At 33.4% G+C, this 22599-nt stretch overlaps 1 protein-coding gene and 1 pseudogene across 2 annotated transcripts; both read left to right on the forward strand.

The window, feature by feature from the left end:
* The first annotated feature begins 915 nt into the window (after positions 1-915).
* On the forward strand, positions 916-10422 carry LOC143548996 (kinesin-like protein KIN-7K, chloroplastic; annotated as a pseudogene). The gene is made up of 21 exons (XR_013138059.1): positions 916-1183; positions 1298-1395; positions 1958-2047; positions 2314-2366; positions 2903-2968; positions 3056-3109; positions 3244-3303; positions 3672-3750; positions 4680-4747; positions 4883-4945; positions 5287-5391; positions 5478-5582; positions 5678-5785; positions 5893-6039; positions 6292-6471; positions 6554-6712; positions 6806-7015; positions 7125-7307; positions 7376-7423; positions 7511-7645; positions 9488-10422. The product of XR_013138059.1 is annotated as a kinesin-like protein KIN-7K, chloroplastic (transcript).
* Positions 10423-14836: 4414 nt separating this feature from the next.
* LOC143548995 (uncharacterized) lies at positions 14837-21029 on the forward strand. The gene is made up of 9 exons (XM_077040016.1): positions 14837-14857; positions 14953-15154; positions 15790-16146; positions 16229-16488; positions 16682-16823; positions 17563-17934; positions 18016-18147; positions 18926-19054; positions 19123-21029. The coding sequence occupies exons 2-9, from the start codon at positions 15038-15040 to the stop codon at positions 20881-20883; spliced, it is 3270 nt and encodes a 1089-aa protein (XP_076896131.1). The 5' UTR covers positions 14837-14857; positions 14953-15037; the 3' UTR covers positions 20884-21029.
* Positions 21030-22599: the final 1570 nt, after the last annotated feature.

Below are 22599 nucleotides of genomic sequence, written 5' to 3' on the forward strand. Positions count from 1 at the left end.
CTTTTAAAGATTACTCAAAGACTTATAAGCCCATTGAAAATTGAAAAGCCCGTTACTTTTAACTAATAATTAAAAGTTAAATAAATAAATAAAAGAAACGAATAGATGGGATAACAACAAAGTCGATTTCGAACACCAGTATTCACGGTAGCATATGTAGAAATGATTTTTTTCAAAATTATAGTTATCGAAATCTTATTTACAATCAACAATGCCCAAAGAAGAACTTAGTGGGTTGACCATGATAGCTATCGAGAACAGAATATTAAAGAGCTTGAACTGCGAAGAGTTGATACACCGGTTTGTTATCAGTCTCAGCCTATTCACTATCTCATACACTCGTTCTAATACCATGCTTTTGCTAATTGTTATGTTTATTGTCATAATTTTAATCGGCATATAAAAATGTGTTTACAGTATTTAGTACGTTAAGGCTTAAAAGACATATTTTTTATGACTCGGTCGGAACATGTGAATTCTCAGGGACGACTCTGTTGGATGCCCTCAAAACCAAATCGACGATCACAAAAAGACCGGTTTTCCTTCACTGAGGCCCTCCACAAAGCGTTGTCCGTAGAGATCGAAATCGAACACGAGCCTACTAAAAAACTTATGTTTCTTACCACCGCATTACGTTATACGTTATAAATGACTTGTGTTTATTAGTCGAATAATAACAAGTTAAAAGAAAAAACATCCCGTACTCCCAAAAGGATCGAGACGATACACACACTCAACAGTCAATGCTGTAGCCAGACACAGGTCAGAAGTCAGAACACACACCTTTTTCCTCCTTCCATGTAAGAGATTAAAAAGGTGAGGGAGGTCTCATTACTCTGCTTTCCTTTCATGTAAACTCATCATCACTCTCAATTCATCATATTAATATTATCATCATCTCCAGATCTAACACTCTCACCGTTAATTACATTCACGTGACACCTAATCCAATTGCAATATCAATGGAGTCGACCAGGAAATCGACTTCCAAATACGCCAATTCGCCTTCGTCTTCAACCACTTCGTCTTCCAAACAGTTTCCCGAAGCTTCCGTTGATAATCTCAGCTCTCCGGCTTCATCCGCTAGAAGCAAGCCGCAATACGTCTACTCGCCGAATATTCCGTTAGGTTTTCAGAGATCCAAGGAGAATGTTACTGTTACCGTTCGGTTTCGGCCTCTCAGGTGATCATTTCGTGGTACATAATTCTGTATTTTTATTGTATATTATTATTATTATTATTATTATTATTATGTGTTGTTAAACTTATTATGTTTTTGACGTGGAATAACTAATAGTCCGAGGGAGATACGGAGAGGAGAGGAGATTGCGTGGTATGCCGATGGTGAAACGATTTTACGGAACGAGGAGAATCCGTCGATTGCTTATGCTTACGGTATGATTATTGATTAGGTTTTGTTTATGATATTTATTAATATTTGGTGTGATGGAAATATGAAATTATGGAAAATGGTTAAAGTATGACTATGACATCACTAGTTGCACAATTGATTACTGATAAATGATTTGTTGACTTCTTATAAGTTGTAGTATGCTTTTGTGTTAAATAAGTTACTTCTCTTGTGATTGGTAGTGATATTGGATATAAAATGCCTAATTTAGTAATCCAGAAAGTTAAATAATCAGGGGAAATTGTGTTGCTGAAGGGGGACAGAGATACTGAAAAGGATAGTTGCTTATGTGGAAAGTAATAAAGAGTGAAAAGCTAGTTGAATTGTTTTTCTCTTGTTTCCATATAGAGCTTAACACTCTGTTGATAGACATAATAGTATGTTCATGCAAATGTGAAGTAGCATGTATTTTAATGTAATTCATATTCATACGTTTAATATAATTTTGGATCTTTATAATTTGAGCATTTTGAGGTTTTATAAATCTTGACCGGCTTTTGTAAGTCTCATTTTGCTTATTTTTCTCTTGCCATAATTCGTATCTAGATCGGGTGTTTGGGCCTACAACCACAACTCGCCAGGTGTATGATATTGCAGCCCAACATGTTGTTAGCAGTGCAATGGAAGGTTTCAATGGTATTATCTCTCTTCCTTTTATTTAGCTTTCTCTGTTTTCTGTACTCATATAGAATTTCAAATCATGATATGGAATTTGCAGAAATCAAATATTGCATTCCTTAGTTAAGAGTCAACATATCAGTTTCTGTAGCTGTGTTATAATGTTCTTGTTATTTTTTCCTACTTGAAATATCCTGCTGCACTTTTTTTTCCAATCAAGATCTTGTAGCTAAGGAGATGATCTGCTTGCATATAAATCATGCATGATCTGTTTCAAATTACAGGAACTATTTTTGCCTATGGAGTGACAAGTAGTGGAAAAACTCACACCATGCATGTAAGTATATCACTGCTCTCAGTTTATTGCTCAAGTATTCTATGCTGTTTTGAGTTTAGATATATGTTTCAGCTAGCTATCAGTATTATATTATATTAAACTAGCAAACATATTAAGGGTTGTTTGGATGGCGTGCCTTGGAACTTATTTCTGGTTTTTTTTGGCTTGAAGCTGTAGTAAGCAGTTTTTGATGGACTTATATAAGGGTAAAATAAATTACATATTTATCACTCGTTTAACCTGATTTGAGAGACTTTATTCTTCCATTTCATCAAATGCGTCTTACATATTCAGTTTTCATAACAATGCCACGTTTGATCATTTTAAACTGTTGTTTCTTAAAATATTTATAATTTGATAAGCACTCGAGCATCTAATTGTTACAAGTAACAGAAGCACATCCAAACATTATATTTAACAACCCATTTAATTTTGCATATTTTTTACTATATTTTATTTATGAGTCTTCTATCGTATTAAGATTCTTCACTCTTTAGTTTATTTATTTTGGTATTTTGATCATACACACAAGACAGGGTGATCAGAGGTCCCCAGGAGTTATTCCCTTTGCAGTAAAGGATGCTTTTAGTATTATTCAAGAGGTATGGTTTTTTGTGAGTTCTGATAGGATTTTATAACTTAAATATTGTTTGAAGAGGAAGATAAATTAACTATTATTTATTTTGCAGACTCCGAATCGTGAATTTCTTCTTCGTGTCTCATATTTGGAAATTTACAATGAAGTAAGAATTCTCTTTGTTTATTATATTGTTAGTACTTTTTGCATAACAATAAAGAACCTGGTCAAACATATATAAAAAGCTTGTTGCAAACTTCATGTCATAATAGATGCTTTTTTAAATGTATGTTTTGTCAGGTTGTTAATGACCTGTTAAATCCAGCAGGACAAAATCTAAGAATACGAGAGGATAGTCAGGTAATCCATGTAAATCATCTTCTGATGCTTGTTTTGATATGCTACTTAGAGACATGAAATTGCACTTTTAAGAATCTCAATGCAATACTTTGATGCAAAACATGAAATTCTAGAATCATTATTGCATTTTAAGTTGAATATAGACATTAATAAAAAAGTTACAAAGCTTCTGCTAATCACTTTAATTATTAGAATTGGTTGATAATTACAGACATTAGAAACAATCTGATAAACAAAATAGTTTGAGTTGGCTTAAACAATGAAGGGTTAAGCACCTCACTAATATTCCTCACACCATTTTTTTAACCCTATTGTAAAGTTTCATAATACCAATCTGACTAATTTGTGGAATAACTGTTTTTTTGCAGGGAGCCTTTGTTGAAGGAATAAATGAGGAGGTTGTGTTATCTCCTGCTCATGTTCTTTCTCTTATTGCAGCTGGAGAAGGTACTCTTTTTGGGCCTTCGCTAAAATATTAATGTTTTTCACCGAACATGTATAAAGTATAAACCAAATAATTTGGGTACTTGATTATTCTTTTTGTGTGGTTACGTAAAACTGCCAAGCTCTCTTGTCTTTTCTGGCAAGTTGCAATGGTTTTGCCTAGGCTTGTAAATGGACCGAACAATCATGAGGGCTTGTTCATGTTTGTTTATGTTCTTTTGCTAATATTCTAAACGAACGGTTCATGAACACAAATGAACATAAACTAATATAAATGAACGAACAAAAACGACACCAGTTTAAAGTAAACGCGAATATTCGAATTAAAGTCTTAAAATATCATCATTAATACATCCAACATTTCAAAAGTAAACAAAGGGTTTTAAAATATGAAACTCAAGTTAATTTCAAATTAATATCAGTAATAGAAAGTTTTGAATGAATACGCAAATGAACGATTATAAATGGATATAAACGAGCGTGAATGGAGGAACATAAACCAACGGGACATGTGTTTATGTTCATTCGTTTAACTAAATGAAGACAAATTTATGTTCATGTTCGTTTGTTTATTAAATGAAAGAATTTAATAGAACTTCCCGCCGAATGGTCCACTGAATGGTCGGATCGTTTACAGGCCTAATTTTTCCTAACTTTCTTTTTTTATTTTTATTTTTATTTTTAGCATTGGGTAGGTTCTTACAACATAATTTGAGCACTAATAATTTTTTGGCATCTATTGAAACTTTCTGTCTTTAATCAATGATATGACACAGACATGTCATTTGTGATAATTTTGTCATTACTGTGCATCATCTATGCATTTGTATTGTATAAGTTTAATACAACTGGCTTTGTTTGTTTGTTACTATTTTGCTTTCATTTGTGTGAATGCAATTGACCTTTGGTATTTTGTTCTTTTGTTGTTCCAGAGCACAGACATGTTGGCTCCACAAACTATAATTTGCTCAGCAGCAGAAGTCACACGATATTTACTCTGGTAACTGAATTATCTAAGTTTGTTCATTGCATAATTGTAACATTGTCTGTTTGCTTCTAGAAAATGCCTGTCTATGTGGTTCACCATTTATTGTTGAGTTTAAACATGTTTCATAGTCTTTTTACCTTTTAACAGACAATAGAGAGCAGCCCATGTGGCGAAAATGGTGAAAAAGGCCCTGTTAATTTTTCACAACTGGTATGTATCTGAACCTCATCGTAGACTTGTAACTAGGCTTGAACCTCATCTTTACAACTGGTATGTAAAGAACTGAACACGATTGGAGCATGTTTGTGTTCGCTCGTCTAACTTTAACCAAACAAACAATCGAACACGGACAGTTAAACGAACGAGGTTTACTTGTCCGTGCTCGTTCGTTAAGAAAATGAACATGAACATAAGTAAATGATCATGTACATGTTCGTTAGTTAAGGTATAACTTTTTATTATTTTAAAATTTTGTACTAGTGTAAAATGTAATTGTAATTTTTATTGATTTGATTTAAGCCAAACCACTTGTATTTATTTCACTTTTGCAGAACCTTGTAGATTTGGCTGGTTCTGAGAGCTCGAAAGTTGAAACCACTGGCGTTCATAGAAAAGAAGGATCATATATTAATAAAAGCCTGTTATCTCTTGGAACCGTGAGACCCCAATCATTGCAAAATCATTTTTATTTCTTTTTACTTTATTTAAATTGTTTATTAACTAACTTTTGGAAATATCACAGGTCATATCAAAATTAACAGACGGGAAAGCTTCCCACATACCATACCGGGACTCAAAGTTAACCAGGCTTCTTCAGTCTTCATTAGGTGGTCATGGAAGAGTATCAGTAAGTCAGTTAATGTAAATATAATAATGCATATAGTGATATAACATTATATTATTATAACATTATAACCATATTACTATTTTTTTTAATTCCAGCTCATTTGCACTGTTACTCCTTCATCAAGCAATTCAGAAGAAACACATAACACGTTAAAATTTGCGCACCGTGCAAAGCACATTGAAATTCAGGCTGCTCAAAACAAGGTATGTAACAATGTGACATGCTTATTTTTTATTTTTCAGTACTTGAAGATAATTGTTTTCTCAACATTTTGTTAGAAATAAGTCAATAATCCTTTTGACTTTGGCAGATCGTTGACGAGAAGTCACTTATTAAGAAATATCAAAATGAAATTCGATTATTAAAAGACGAGTTGGAACAGTTAAAAGGGGGCGTTTTAACTGTTCCTCAAGTGAAGCATAGTGGAGGAGATGATATTGTTATCCTTAAGCAAAAGGTACATTCTTCGGTTTGATTAGGTCAATGTGGAAATTTTGACCCGTTTGCTTAAAAGTGGGTCGCTTTGGTTTGTTTTTTGTTATCTCAGTCAACGTTAAAATATAGTTAAAACGGAACAACGGGTGTGTGTGAAACCGAAAAAAGCGAACCGAAAGAACCGAGCCCAAACAACAAATGACATTGTTTTTTAATCATATTTAAAATATCAATTCTTTATAATTGATTATTTGCATTCATGTAATGTGTAAAGCTAGAAGACGGTGAAGTCGGGTTGCAATCTAGACTTGAACAAGAAGAGGAAGCTAAAGAAGCTTTATTAAGCCGAATACAAAGATTAACAAAATTAATATTAGTCTCCAACAAATCATCACACGCGTCTAGGTTTTCTCATCGCCCTCTTAGAAGAGGACATTCTTTTGGGGAAGAAGAGGTCAGCATTCGTCAAGTGTTACTGTTTTACTTCATAATATTTTATTACAGCTGGCAATAAAATGATCTCCTTAAATGGACAGCTGGCGTATCTCCCTCACAGAAGACGTGACTCAACTTTAGATGATGAAAATGTTGAGTGTCGTGTTTCTGTTGATGGAAATGTGGAAACTAGCAATGATGTATTCAAGGATGATAAAAAGACAAAAAAGCCCGGATTACTTAACTGGTTAAAAGTGCGAGTTAGTTAAATAGTTTGTTATATTCAAGTCAATTTATGTTATCACTAGACAGATTTATGATTTTGCTTATTAAGTTTTGACTTTTTTTACTAGAAACGAGATAATCTCTCTAAGGCTTTGACCAGTACAAGTGACAAGTCAAGTGGAGTCAAATCCATTAGTCCACTTTCAACTCCTCCACCTGGAAATCATAATCATAATCTTCCTATTGAATCTATTAGCTCATCTGCTGAGTTCTTATTGGAGCCCAAACTAGATCAACAAGTTGACGATGATAACTTTTTGTCACAAGAGACTCCTCCGGTATGCACTCTTTATTGTTTATTATTATTATTATAATTATTAATGTTATTAATTTATTATTATTGGTGTTGTTGTTAATGTTACTGTTAATGTTATTGTTGTTTTATAGGGTGGTGTGAAGACGGATGACCAAATTGATCTATCGAGTGAGGAACAAAAAGTTTTGTCTGGTGAGGTGGCGAATCATTTAAATATTCGGTTTTCACACGAAGCTATACCAGACACCGAAAAGGAATTCCTGAATGTTAATGTGCTAGAAGCACAATTAAACGAGAAATCCTTTGAACTTGAGGTATTTCATCTTGCAATATTTATATGTTTATTATTATTGCATAGACGTTATATCATTTTTATTAACAGGTGAAAACCGAGGATAATCGAGTAATACAAGAACAGCTCAACCAAAAGGTACAACTGTAAACGTCCAGTGCAGATTTCTGCCGCTTCTTGATATTCTTTGTTTTCTGATATATCAATATTTTTTATTTCTGCAAGATAAATGAATGTGAAGGGCTAAAAGAAACCATTGCATCCTTGAGACAACTTTCAGATGCAAACTGTGAACCTCAAACCGAGAAAGAGTTTGCAAAACCCGAAGAAACAAAGGAAGTTTTGCTTCGGCAAGCTCAGGTTTGTTAATCTTTCATTTGTGAACATTTCTTTTAGAAGTTCCATCTTCTTTAAATTTTTTAAAAATTAGTTAATATATATATATATATAGGGTTATTATCATTTAAGAACTCATATATTTGATGAGAACTCTAAGAACTTCATTCAACCCTTAGATCATCTCATCAATGGTTAAAAACAATTGTGGCATTATAGCAATTAAATTAAAGTTAAAAGGTAATTATTTATATAAGAGAAGGGTATTGTGGTATTTTATTAATTAACCCTTAAATTTCTCACCCTCTCTCTTAAATCACGGTTACACACTTTTAAAACAAAAAAACTTAATCCTTCACTGCATTTTAGATTTATTTGTTGCACAGTGTCATTGCAGTTTAGTGAGTAAATATATTAAATAGTTATTATATTTTAATCTAATACAATAAACAATGTTCATGAAGAGATAATCATTAACCAAAACTTTGCAATAACCGATGTCCGCGTTTAAAGTTTTAAACTACATAACACAACCATCAGGCCAATAGTTAATTTAAGCTTTAATTTTAATTGCATTTGCTCAACATTTTATGATTTTAAATTTCATTCTTCCTTTAATTTTGTTGTTTTTGTATTTGTTTACATATACGTAAATAGTTTATTTACGCATGTGCATAACAATTACATATATGTAAATAGTAAACTTTACACATATGTAAAACAATGTTCCATGCATAAACAATAATTGTTTTTAGTTTACTTATATTAATAAAATTTTAAATTTTAATTTTACTTTTATTTATTATTTTAACAGTCAAAGAAATTTGTTTTAACTTTCAAGTTATTTAAATTAATCATTCTTTACCTTTTTATTAAGTTTTTTAGTTGGTGTTTGTTTTCACATTCGTTATGGTTTTTACAATTTTTGTTTCAAGTTTTTTATTCAACTGGGGTGTTTGGATTGCTTTAAAAATATGACGAAAATCAACCAAAAAGAAATAGATGAGTAGAAATGCATATGTTTAGGTTAAAGAAATATTTAAATAGAAGTGAAAGTCATTTACATATATGTTAACAATATCTATAGTCTTGTTTTTCGTTTTTAAGTTAACTTTATATATAAAGTAAATTATTTTCATAAACAAGTATTTTTCCTATCAGTTCTCTTCCGTCATTTTGTTAGATAATATGAAGAAATATTAATTACCTGATTAATAAGTTTAACCAAGGAGAAATAATAGGCAATTATCTAATTACTAAAATGGAGAGAGAAACAAATTCATAGTTACCATTGTACCCTTCTTATTTATTTTAAAACATTCAAAATTAAAACAAAATGAGTGGTCTACATTGGTTCCTAAAGTTCTTAATGAAAATGGAGTTCTTAAAGGAGACTAACCCTATATATATATATATATATATATATATATGAAAGATTGTTAAAACTATATTTTATAATTAATTGGATTACTGAACAGAAAAAAATTAGGCGGTGATATTTAGTATAGTCATTTTGGCTAGGTTAACCCCCAAAAACTTTCTTAATCTTGTGTGAAATAATAATGTGTTAAATATGATTACGAAAAACTATTATTATTTTTGTTACTACTACTACTATTATTACCACCGTAGGTGTACGCATGTATGCACACTTTTGGGAGACCTTCAACTCATTTGACCCAATTAGGGATGTAAACGAGCTGATCTAGGTTTGGTTCGGGCTCCATCTGTTTATCTTGATGAGCTGAAATGTTGAGCTCAAGCCAACTTGTTTATTTAGCCAACTCGGCTCGGCTCGTTAACAAACCAGGTTCTCATGGTAACCAAAAAAAGTCGAGAATGCTAATATTCGTTCCTGAAAACCAGGCGTACGAGATCGAACAACTCAAACAAAAGGTAACCGAGTTGACAGAGTCAAAAGATGAGTTAGAAGCTCGAAACCGAAAACTAGCAGACGACAGCTCATACGCTAAAGGATTAGCTTCGGCTGCAGCAGTCGAGCTCACAGCTCTAGCCGAAGAAGTTGCAAAACTAATGAACCACAACGAGCGACTAACAGCCGAGTTAGCTGCCGCCACTGCACCCAAACACTCACCGACCCCACGGAAAACGCCACCATCAGGTCCCACCAAAAACAGACGAAACACGAGACCAAAAGAACAAAGTCCAAGTCAAATGGAGTTAAAAAGAGAGCTTGCATTGAGTAGGGAAAGAGAGATGGCTTATGAATCAATGATATCCAAAAAGGATAAAAAGGAAACCGAGTTACAACAACGGTTAGATGAGTCGAAGCAGAGAGAAAAGTATCTTGAAAACGAGCTTGCAAACATGTGGGTTATGGTGGCTAAGCTTAAGAGACCACAAGGTGAGGAAACCGAGCCGTCTGAGTCAAGTAGATAGAGTCAAAGAGTTGATGGTTGGGACCTTGTGTCGTGTCGGTCACCAGCAGGGCTTTAGCCATGTGTGAGTCGGTTCTTGTATTTAAAGGAATGAAATAATCTTTATTTGACCAATGGTTCGTTTGGGTATTTTCTGAAATGTTTTCCAAGTATAATGTTATGTTCTTTTGTATGTACTTCAATCTGTTTAGTTTTACTGGTTATAATTTAGGTTTTCAAACAAAAAGCAAATTATAGTGGGTTATATAAAGTTATGAAACAGTCGGTAAGTATATAATTTAATATATATTTAACATGGATTTTTTTAATATTTATGTAAGTATTAATTTTAGGATGAAAATGACCGCACTTGCATACAAAAACGCATGTACTTTTCCCGCAAAACCAAAGGGTAGCACAAAAAGGGACTAAAACAAAAGTCACATAACTTTGGTATAAAATTATCTGAATTCACGTGAATTAGTGGTCCAAATTCACATGTTAACTTGTGAAAACAAAAGTCATCAATCAATAAATTACTTTTGAAAGGTATTTAAAACCCATACGAGTTTAAGACCATAACTTTGGCTTGTTCCCATCACCAAGTTATTTCTTAATAAATTATATAATTAAGAAATATATCAAATAATAATATAATAAAATAATAACAAATATATAATATAACATAATATTACAAAATAAAACTAGTATACTAAAACAAATTAATATACATAATTACAATATTGTCCAATACCAGATGATATTATACGCTACAATATGATTCAATGTGATAAAATACGATACAATACAATACGTGATGTAATTCGGTTAATATAATCTAATACATTAAAGTCAAATATATTATAATATTGTACAAAAGAGAAATTTATTGGGAAACCACAAATAAAAGTAGAACCGAACTTTAGTTTAGTGATTTAGAATTCTCTTTAACGGTATTTTGATAAATCATGCATTATAACACATTTGAACATTAAAATTTGGGGATGCGAAAAAAAAAGTGAACTAACCAAATAAGTGAATAAGATAGTCATTTCATAAAAAAAGTTGCTTTTATGGTTTAGGTTCAGTTACGATTAATTTGTATCATACCAGGCTGACGTGTTATTTGTGAGACTACCTAAACTGAAACAATTAAGCCATATAACTCTACGAGACAATTTTATTGGTGTGTATCCATAGAGTTTTTATTTATTGTAACTTCATTTTTTATTTCCTTTAGAACTGACATTTTTTTAGGATTCCCAAATTGCACTACATCATTAAAAAAGTATCATTCACTATCAAAGTTTGTTTTTCATTTTCCTTCAAACTTTTTTCAATAAAATATTTTTGGAATCGATTTTTTAATATGTATTTTATGTTAGGAAATAAAAAAAAGGAGAGAGAAATAAGTAACCTTTACATATTTTGTTTTGATAGTAGATACTTTACAAAGTTAGAAATAATGTGAATATCATATTCTACCCTTTATAACTAAAATAACTCATCAAAATTTTAATTAGTAACAATAATTTTACTGATTAATCTAAGTCATTGATCAGTCATGATCAGTGGTCAAGATAAGTGTTTTTTTCTTTTTAATAAAATGGGTGGTTTTTCTCATTGGGTTAGAACTGAAACTAATTACATAATAATAATAATAATAATAATAATAATAAAACTCACGTAAATCATGAATATTCTTATAATAATAATCTATAACGTCATGTGTAGTCATAAAGCTCCATCACCAGGCATTATGCGCCACGTGGCGCCCAATCATTATTAATTTTATTTGTTTTTTCAAAAACTAAATCATTTAAATAAATTAATATAAAATTAAAAATTACATTAAACTTCCAAATAAAAAATACATTAAACTAAATTAAAAAAAAAATACATCAAATTAAAAAAAACATAAATAATACTAATAAAACTAAAACTCATTTATATTTTTCTAAAATTTTCGCTCGTCGAGTGGCTTTTAGAGATTGGACTATCGGGTCGTCTTCGGATAGCTCGTTTGATAAAACCTCGATGTCTTTGTCCATTTCATTCATTCTAAGTAGGTCGATGGCGTCCAAATTTACTTGAAGTCGTTGGGTTCCAAGTTCGTGTAAATTTTGGAGTCGAGGGTTCATTAATTTGAATTGGCTTTCCAATTCGGGATTTGAACCCGTTGCCGACGACGAAGCGGCCCCTTTCCCCTTTCCTTTGCCTTTGGTTCTTCTACCCCCCGGCCGAGGCATATCGGTAGTATTCACGGGGTCATTATCGCTTAAGTTGAAGTTTCGAGCGTCGGAACGGGGCGTGTCTGGATCAACCGAATACGATGTTTTAGATTTTTTTTTACTCGGGCCACCGTCGGCTTCGGCATCCAACCAAGCCCCATTTTGGGTGAAACCTCAATAGGTTTTTCCAAATGCCAAAGTAATTGAAGGTCCCGCCGACCTTATGTTGAAACTCAACCAACGCGTTTTCCATGACTTCCGCGTCCAAGACACCGCTACTCCTAGTTCGATTCATCCGAGAGAAAGCCGTATGGAAAGCCATGCATTTGGTGTTTATGTCACCCCATTTCGACAGTAACGAATCTTTTTCTCGACGCGAGTCCCCGCCAAGGTTGTGAAACCTCTCTATAATTTTGTGCCAAAATACCCCCGCTTTTTGATAGTTCGCTAAAAAAATAAAAACATTACAAGTTTAATGTTTGTTATAAGAAATTTAAAAATATATATATGTATTTTAAAAACCTACCGCATTTGGCATCTTCCGATATCTGGCACCAAGCACGAGCACATAGTACGCACTCGTCGATACTCCACGCTATCACCGTCTTTTTATCCCGAGGTTCGCCGGCGGGCTTCTTTGCGTGTTTTCTCGAACGTCCGCGTTGGCTCGAACCGCCTACGGTCTCCGGGACGGGTTGTGTCTCCGGCACGAACTCGACCTCGGGTTGGGTCTCCGGGGCGGGTTGGGAACCCGAACCGGCAAAAATGTTCGCCGTCAGGTTTTGGAAACCGGGCAACACATTTGGCATAGAGTTTTGTAGAAGTGCAAAGTACGCGGCCATTTGCGGGTCATACATTTGCGGGACGGGTACGGTTGGCGTCGGGGCGGTAGATTGGTTCGGTTGTGGATTTTGGTTGCCTTGACGGGCATATTGACCGAAACCGAGAATATTTTGATTGTTGTTTGGAAACATGATGGTATAAATATTTGTGTAAAAGATATAAATTGGTATAGAAGTGGAAGGAATGTGTTAAAAAATATGAGTTTGGTTTGTTTATATAGTATAAATATAATTAATATAATTTTTTTTAAAATAGCCCAATAGCTCCAAGACCCAACGGCTCTTTTTTTGGATTTGCGTGCCATGTATCACGTTTTGGATATAAGGTTTGCAAAAAAAAAAGCATAACGCGGGAGGGGGGGGGGTGGGGGTGTACCCCCGCGTTTTCACCCACAACGCAGGCCACAACGTGACCAGTACACATGGTCTAATAGTTGGAAAAACACCCAATCAAACATGACCACCTACCCAATTGAGGCCCACAAGACTTGGAGACTGACCCAACATTAGATGGTCAAAGAGAAAAAAAGGGTTTAATAATCTGTTTAATCATAACTTAATTGGCCCTGGCGAAACTGACCAATTTTATAGAGAAAATATTGATGTGAATTATATAAAGACGTAAATTTATAAAATATATGAATTTATAAGCACTGAGTATCAAAGTTTTTAAAAATAACAACTTAAAAATAATTATTACCATTTTATTATAGTAAAAATCTGAATGTAACCGTAAATGTTTCATAAATCCTAAGACGACAACACGTGCTTTAAGAAGATTCATAAGACAATCATCAATTAAGGTTGTTCTGGCCACTCGCGTCATCAATTCCTCCTATAAACAACTATAAGATGCAAAAATATTCGTGAAATTTAATGAAGTGAAAACCGACACTGGTTTCATTTATAGTAAAAATCGTATCTTGAATCGATATTTTAGAAAAAGAGATATGGATTGCTAACTTAAAGTTTGAATCAAAAGCACTATGTAGATCACATCAATTCTTCTTAAAGCTTTATTTCTTGTTTGATCAAAATATAATCTTCTTTTTTTATACACAACCAATTAAAGTTTCATTGATTGCATTATACAAGGGACTAAATTAGAAACTACAATAAGAACCATTGCTATTTTCTAAAGGATATGATGTGGTGGTAAGATATTTCCTCTCTATCCTAAAGACGGTAAGTTTAAAGGACTATTTAAAAGTATGTTAGTTTGCAGTTAAAAATTAAATACCAATAAGCGGTTATTTGCAGGAATGGGATCGATATATACTGACACCGGAAATACCAATACTGAATATCTCGAAAAGCGGATACCGAATACCACACTTAAAACTATATCTATTTGGTAGGTACCTTATCAATAACAAAAATACCAGTACTCATTATCAAATGCTCATTTCTATATTGATATGGTACCAAATCACCGATACCGAATACCATACCAAATGCTCGTCCCTAGTTCATTGGTTACATTAAATATGAAATAAAGTAAATATAAAGAAAATAATGTTAAAATTAAAAGTAATAATAAATGGTGTAAATAATAAAAAAAGGAAAAAAAAAGAGTAATGAAGATGAAGATAGTATGTGCTCATTTTAACCGTGGCAAATGGGTGCAGCCAGCCAGCCAGCCAGCCAGCCTCTTTCTACATATACAAACACAATATAAATACACACATCCAAATCTCATCGAAAACCCTTATTATTATTATTATTATTATTATGTTCTTCTTCTTCGACTCTATCGCTCTTTAAATCCTCACACCGATTCATCAGGTATTAATTATTATTATTATTACAACACAATTCTAGATTCATTTAACCATCTCTTACAATCATCCATCGCTAATTCGCTTTTATTTTTGGATCAGATTATTATTATTGTAACAATTCGATTGATCTTAATTGAAAACTGGATTCATTAATGGATAAATCGATACGTGATTGAACGAAACGATGCCGGAATTAACGCATGATTGTGGCGGCGATACAACGACGTCGTATGGACCAGTTTCATCAACTGGCTTCTGGTCTAAACATCGTGATGATGTTAGTTATAATCAGCTTCAGAAGGTAGTTTAATTAGATGTGTTTGTTTTTTGTTAATTGGTTGTGGTTAGATCTCTTGATGGTTTTGTGATGCTAGGGTTTATTTGGATCTGTATTTGTATCATGTATGTGTTGTATTATTATTTAGGGTTATGTATTGGTTTGAGTGCTGACTGTTAATAAGATTGACACTGCTAGTAAAAGTGTAATGGTAGTTGGAAGTTGTAACTGATTCTGTTGCGTATTAGAACTACGATTCATCGTTTGTTGGAGCTTGCTTTGTAAAAAGTGTTTGGTATTGGTTTTACTTTTATGTGCTAAATATTGTTGTGTTGAAATTTTTTATAACAATTGTGTGCTTACATCATGGAAATATAATGTGATGTAATGTTGGAAGAATTGAGTTCATATTGCTGATTCACACTTGTCATATATGTATATATAGCTATCTCAATTAATAAGTGTTCAAGTATTGGTTTTACTTTTATATGTTTATTGTAGTTTGGTTGAATTCCTTTATAACAATTGTGTGCTTACTTCATAATTCAGTGTAATGTTGAAAGAATTGAGTTCATATTGTTGATTCACACTAGTCATATCATATTTATCTCAAATAAGAAGTGTTAAGTATTGGTTTTACTCTTATGTGTTTATTGTAGTTTTGGAGTGAGTTACCACTGCAAGCAAGGCGGGAGCTTCTGAGGATTGACAAACAAACTCTTTTTGAACAAGCGCGTAAAAATATGTACTGCTCGAGATGCAACGGGTTGCTTCTAGAAGGTTTTATGCAGATTATAATGTATGGAAAGTCATTGCAGCATGAAGGAAATAGACTTGTAACCTCAAAATCTCAAATCGTTGAGAATGTTTGTATGAAAATCGAGGGCAGCAATAATGGTGATGTTATTCAAGATCCATCTGTTCATCCTTGGGGAGGCTTAACTACCACTCGAGACGGAACACTTACTCTTCTTGATTGCTACATCTGTTCAAAATATTTAAAGGGACTACAAAATGTATATTCTTGATATCTGTGTAATTGTCTCATTATCACTGATTATTGTTTTGTAATGTTATCTCATATTATGGTCAAATTAGGTATTTGATAGTGCTAGAGCACGGGAACGTGAACGGGAATTACTTTATCCCGATGCGTGTGGTGGAGGCGGTCGTGGGTGGATTAGTCAAGGGATGGTGGGGTATGGTAGAGGTCATGGAACACGTGAGACGTGTGCTTTGCATACCGCAAGACTTTCGGTTGACACTTTGGTTGACTTTTGGTCAGCATTAGGCGAAGAGACACATTTTTCTCTTTTAAGGATGAAGGAAGAAGATTTTATGGAACGATTAATGTATAGGTAGGTTTTGCGGTCTTGGTTTATAAAATTCTGGACTAACCTAATGAGATATTGTTATAATGAACCGTAACATCACATCATTATTGGTTTAAGAATGTTTCCATGTATAAGGGGTTGAGGGTTTGAATATCGTAATATAAACTTCTAAGATTCGAGAAATTTATTAACTTTTGGCTCGTAATTAATTTCACAGGTTTGATAGCAAAAGGTTTTGTAGAGATTGCAGAAAGAATGTAATCCGTGAATTCAAGGAGCTAAAAGAACTTAAACGCATGAGAAAGGAAACCCGTTGCACGAGCTGGTTTTGTGTGGCTGATACAAGCTTCCAGTGTGAGGTTTGTCATAACCATTAACCACACATGCGCGTTTCTTAAATTGGTCCATTTAGGTTATGTTTTATATCTAAAAGGTAAACATCTAAAATAGAAGTTAGCAAAAAAGGAAAACCATCAACCGGGCCGACTTGGTTACAATTTGTTAAAATGTGTTTTTAAGGCATAAAATATCCAAAGCAAACATTTTAATCCATAGTTTAGATTACTATTGGAATAATATTTGTATTATCATGTCCAGGGCCAAACAAGTAACACAGATATGCCTGTAAACGAGGCTTGAAGTTTGTTTATGTTCATTTATTTAATAAACAATTGAACATGAACAAATAATTCTGTTCATTAAGTTAAACATAAGAACGTGAAAACATGTCTCGTTTGTTTATTTATGTTAAAGTTCGTTTGTTTACATTTGTTAGTGTTTCCATTCAAAATTTTCGACCCATTATAACTTAGTTTAATACTTTAGTTTTAATAACCTTTTAGGCCCAACACATGTTTTTTACTTTACTTTTAACTCGTTTAGATCAGTTATGTTCATTTGTCTATGTTAGTGAGTCATTTGTTATTAATGAATGTTCATAAACAAACACGAACAAAATCGAACATGTTCATTTTCTCAACGAACAAACTCGAACAAGAAAACCCTGGTTGTTTAATTGTTCCTGTTCATTTGTTTGTTCGGCTAAAGTTAATTAGTGCAAACTTAGAGTGATGTAATGTTATATTATTCATCTTGCAGGTGACTCTTGACACAGTTCAAGCTGTGTGGCCTCAAAAGTATGCGAACTCTAAAGGAATATATGATCATTATAAATGGGCAGTTGGAACCGGTGCAGGCAAATCTGATAAACGAGCTTTTGAAAATGTGGGCTTAAATTCACGTGTTAAAGCCAGTGGTCTAAAACTAGACGATGTAAACTCATGTTACATCACTCTTCACGCATGCATAACCGATGAAAGTTACGATGAAGTTTCGGTCAAAGCTCATGCTTTGAAAGGTCAACATTGTGTTCATGGAAGACTTGTAGTTGGTGATGGTTTTGTTACAATCAATAGAGGTGATAACATTAGAAGGTTCTTTGAGCATGCGGAAGAGGCCGAGGAAGAAGAGGTGGCTATAATTTTTTTTATCATTTCTTTTTTGAGTCTTATTTTCTGTTTGCATGTTTCTTATATATGTAAACGATTTCAGGATGATGAATCCGTGGACAAAGATGGGAATGAATTAGATGGAGAATGTTCCCGTCCCCAAAAACATGCGAAGAGTCCCGAACTTGCTCGAGAGTTTCTTTTAGATGCTGCGACGGTTATTTTTAAAGAACAGGTATATATAATAATATATGATGAAATAAATTATTTTTCTTTATTTAGCGATCTTCAATCATTTTACTTGCCTTTTTGCTGCAAGAAAACCATCAATCATGTGAAAAAGGAAAAACAATTACATGTATTAAACCAATATGTTATGTGGCATTTAATACAATAGAACCTCAATTAATGAATACCTTCAAAACCAAAAGAAAGTTCATTTAATGATAGGCGATGGGAAGTTTGTTTATGTTTGTTTATTTTTAGTGAATGAACATGAACAAAATTATGTTCGTTTATACTTTTATATATTTATGTTCGTTCGTTTATGTTATCTGTGTAATATAAAATTTTTTAAATGTTAAATATGTTATATATTATGTTTGTTAACCCATTTATATCAACCATTCATTTATGTTCGATTGTGTTTGTTTGTGTTCGCTCACGTTCGCTTGTGTTCATGAACTGTTCGTTTAGATTTTTAACAATTGAACATGAAAAAAAAATGTTCAATTTAATTGTATGTGTTCAGTTAAGAACGAACATGAACATGCCCACGTTCGTGTTCTTCTGGATCAATTACAGACCTATTTAATGAGAGGCTATATTTTTGTCTGTTTTGTTATTAATATTAACAATAATAAAAATTCAGGACCAAATAAATTATTTGAGTGTGGTTATTTATTTATGGAGGTTATACCACACCATAAAATCATCTCTCCTTTTTTCGTATATAACAATTATCATGATTATTTAAATAAATACTCTGTTAATATAGTGTTATTTTATTATAGGTTGAAAAGGCTTTCAGAGAAGGAACCGCACGCCAAAATGCACATAGCATGTTTGTGTCTCTCGCGTTAAAGTTATTGGAAAAACGTGTAATAGTTGCGTGCAAGGACATCATTACTTTAGAAAAACAGGTACGTGCCGACCCGTTTATATATAAATTAATTAATTCAGGTCATATTAAAATTTTATTCTATCTCAGTTTAAACTCCTTGAAGAAGAAGAAAAAGAAAAACGAGACGAAGAAGAGCGAAAAGAACGCAGAAGGGTAAAAGAAAAAGAAAAAAAACTTCGTAGGAAAGTAAGATTAAGAATTAAGGAACAAGAAAAGGATAAAAAATGTGGTCAAGTTGGTGAAACTTCTGTTCTTGATCGCGGTAAAGAGGAATTAACAAGTGTTAATAACGAGCCTGACATCAATGACAATACGTGTTATGAAGAACAAGAGCAAGAGCAAGAACAAGAACAGGAACAAGAACAAAAAGAACAGGAAGATACAGAAGACACACTATCATTCATGCCCACATCAGATGATTATAATGCTCGAGAAGACCAAATGTTTGACTATGATGAGAAGTTAAAAGATGGGAATCAGTTATTTGCTAATGGTGATCAGTTGAAACACAACCGTAGGAGACCGAAATCATGGAAAGATTATCAACATGATCAACCTTCTAAATGGTCTGATAGACGGCGGTTTGACTATGGTTCAACCGTCACCAAACCAGGCCCACGGTATCACAGTGACGGGTTCGAGGCTTCAAGAAACGGAAACTTAAACGGACTGAATAAGCCCGCTACACGGTCAAACGGGTCAAGGTACAATGATAGATCGCATTGTTGTCAACACACTTACTATCGACCCAAATTAGGTACACCTGAACCAGATACCGATACTTCAAAACCGTATTCTCGCAGAAACAAATATAATAATAATAATAATCAAGCTGAATCGGTTCGGGAACGACCTAAGACCAAAATGATATCGGGAAATACAAAGAAAGTATGGGAGCCTAGAAGCAATTTGGATTCTCCTGATGTCATCGACCCGTCTGCTGATGTCATCAAACCCGTCAAGCTTGTGAATTCACCAAATGGGCCCGATTTGGATGCTACTAATGTTAAGGATAACAATTTGAAGGAATTAAAAAGTAATGTTCACATTGAACCCGAGCCTGAGCCCGAAAGTGGGACAACGGATTTGTCGACTAGCACCGATAGCTGCTCATCAAGTCTGAGTGAAGGAGACGGAAACACTTCGTTTTCTTCAAACCCGCAAAATGCTGAGTCATCGTCCACGTCAGACTCCGAATACGCGAATCATCTGGCTGAAATGGTTAAAGAGAACACGAGTGAGTTATTGTCGGAAACAGCTGAAAGTGTTCCAGGGAATAATAGTGGTAATATTATTCCGCCACCATTGCAAGCTCAGGGCATACACTTTCCCGTGTTTCAACCTCCTTCCATGGGTTATTACCACCAGGGCCCGGTTCCCTGGACTACAGGCCCACCCAATGGACTCGTTCCATTAGGCCCGTTGCCCCATCCAAACCACTATATGTTTGCTAGCCCTAGTCTGTTTGGGTACGGGAATTCACGTTATGTTCAGTATGGTGTCGGTGGGCTCCACCCACCACCACTTAACCATGGTCAACTCCCTATGTACCAAGCTGTCCCACCGGTCAACATGGCTATCCCTGTCAAAGGCGGACATGTGAATTCTGAAAAAGCACAAAATGGGCATAATGAAAATGAGAATTCGGATAAAACACAAAAGGGTAATGCAGGGTTTTCTCTGTTTCACTTTGGTGGGCCCGTTGATGTTTCAAACGGGTTTAATCCGGACGCGGGTTGTGTGAAAGAAGAGGTGGATGTGAATGTGGATAGTTGTGGGGTTGTGAAGGATGTGGAGGAATATAACTTATTTGCAGCAAGCAATGGGATACAATTTTCCATCTTTTAAATACAGTTTTTGAGATTTTGAAGATTTGAGTTTGAGTTTTGAGTTTAAAGTAATTCGATTTTTATTTGGTACGATAAATGCAATAATCTTGTGAAACGTATTCATTCAGCATGTATCTTGTTTTGGTTATTTTGGCCAATTTTATACTTATTGCTTTCTTTGTTGCTTTGTTTAAATTTATGTTTGATCTCAAATGGTTGATTTTGAAGTTCTATCGTGTAAGCTAACACGCAATGAAACTACTAATGCAGTTTCTTAAATCGTTTAATTCGATCATTTAATAATAATTGCAATAACCATAATCTTATATTGCTATAGCATACTGAATTTTTATAAACCTAACAAACATGTAATGGTTTTAAATGCTTGCAATATTAACTAGGGATATTATCTGAAGGTATGAAGTTTCTATTTTAATACTGTTGACCTAAGTAAAGTGGCTCCAATGGTTGCAAACAGATGGCTGCATGAAGCGCGCCGGTGTCTGTATTTTGACATCACCATTGAAGGCAAATGCTTGTTGGGTATCCGTTTGTTCATGTCCGAATTTCGCAACACCCCCAGACATATAAGAGGTGTTTAAAAGTGGACATATTAATGAAAAGGAAACACGTGCTTTTATATACGGGTGCAAAATTTATGTGACTCATTAAGATACGTTTGAAAGTGGATGCAATGGAGATGCTTAGATACATTTGAGGGCTTATTATGCCAAATTGTCCAAGCAAGATCGCTAAAAACAGAAAACGAGTGAAGTGAGGTGATTGGTTGTAAATTCGTAGATAGTGTTACGAGGGTTACTTCCCATCGTAAGTCATCTACAGACCTCGTGAAATTCATGTAATTCTATGTGGTGTTTTGCTCTATCATGTGAAATTCGATTCTAGATTTGATTTTATGGCATCATAAGCTTACAAGTTACAAGTACTAGAGATATAGTCCTAAGATGTAACTTTGATTTATATTATCAGCCACAATTTTGAAAGAAATGATTTCATTTTTCAACCAAAAAAATGGTGTGGTGTAGCATGTCCCTTATAAGGTCGGTTTGGAATTTAGCAAAACTATGCAATTATATGAGCCAAAGGATGCCCATAGTTGAAACTAGCCAACTTCCATATGTTAGGATGCTAATCATACCATGTTTTTTATGTTAATTTTATATTTTTATTTTACGAGTAGCGTTAAAACATCCCAATGCAAAACCCAAAATAAAAACACTTACAAGACGTGATACGAAAGCTTTTACATCAGATTTTAATGTATCATCAAAAACACTTATTTTCTCTCAAATGCTATATTTTCCCATAAACATCCTTTCATGTCTATATTATTATTATTATTATTATTATTATCACATTTTACATTTAAATTTACCACCAAATTATTTTTTTATAATAAATCAAATTATTTGTACAAAAGTTAATCAACTTATGATACATAAACAAATGCTGTGTTAATAAACCGACTTATGTAAATTAAATGATCATATAAGAGAAATATAGATATTGCAACATAATACAAATATTAATGTTGTTAAAAGGAAACGAAACATTACATATTTTTTTATTATTGTGCTCAAATACTATTTAAAATGATTTAAAATTAAACATAAATCCGATGTACACGAACAAATCATAAAGTATAAACAGAGTCCGTAAGAAATTAAAACTAACGGTAAAGGAAAAAAAGAAATAAAAACAAGCATGGCACACC

This window comes from Bidens hawaiensis, unplaced genomic scaffold (genome assembly GCF_021521415.1).
Source record: "Bidens hawaiensis isolate Kalapana, Puna unplaced genomic scaffold, B.hawaiensis_p1.1 tig00015346_1, whole genome shotgun sequence".
In the NCBI taxonomy this organism is placed as follows: domain Eukaryota; kingdom Viridiplantae; phylum Streptophyta; class Magnoliopsida; order Asterales; family Asteraceae; genus Bidens; species Bidens hawaiensis.

Bases quoted from the DNA above. Each gene is read 5' to 3' on its own strand.
- LOC143548995 (XM_077040016.1), top strand. From the start codon at position 15,038: ATGCCGGAATTAACGCATGATTGTGGCGGCGATACAACGACGTCGTAT. The intron at 16,147-16,228 runs GTATATTCTTGA...TGGTCAAATTAG, and splicing joins ATTTAAAGGGACTACAAAAT to GTATTTGATAGTGCTAGAGC. The intron at 19,055-19,122 runs GTACGTGCCGAC...ATTCTATCTCAG, and splicing joins TCATTACTTTAGAAAAACAG to TTTAAACTCCTTGAAGAAGA.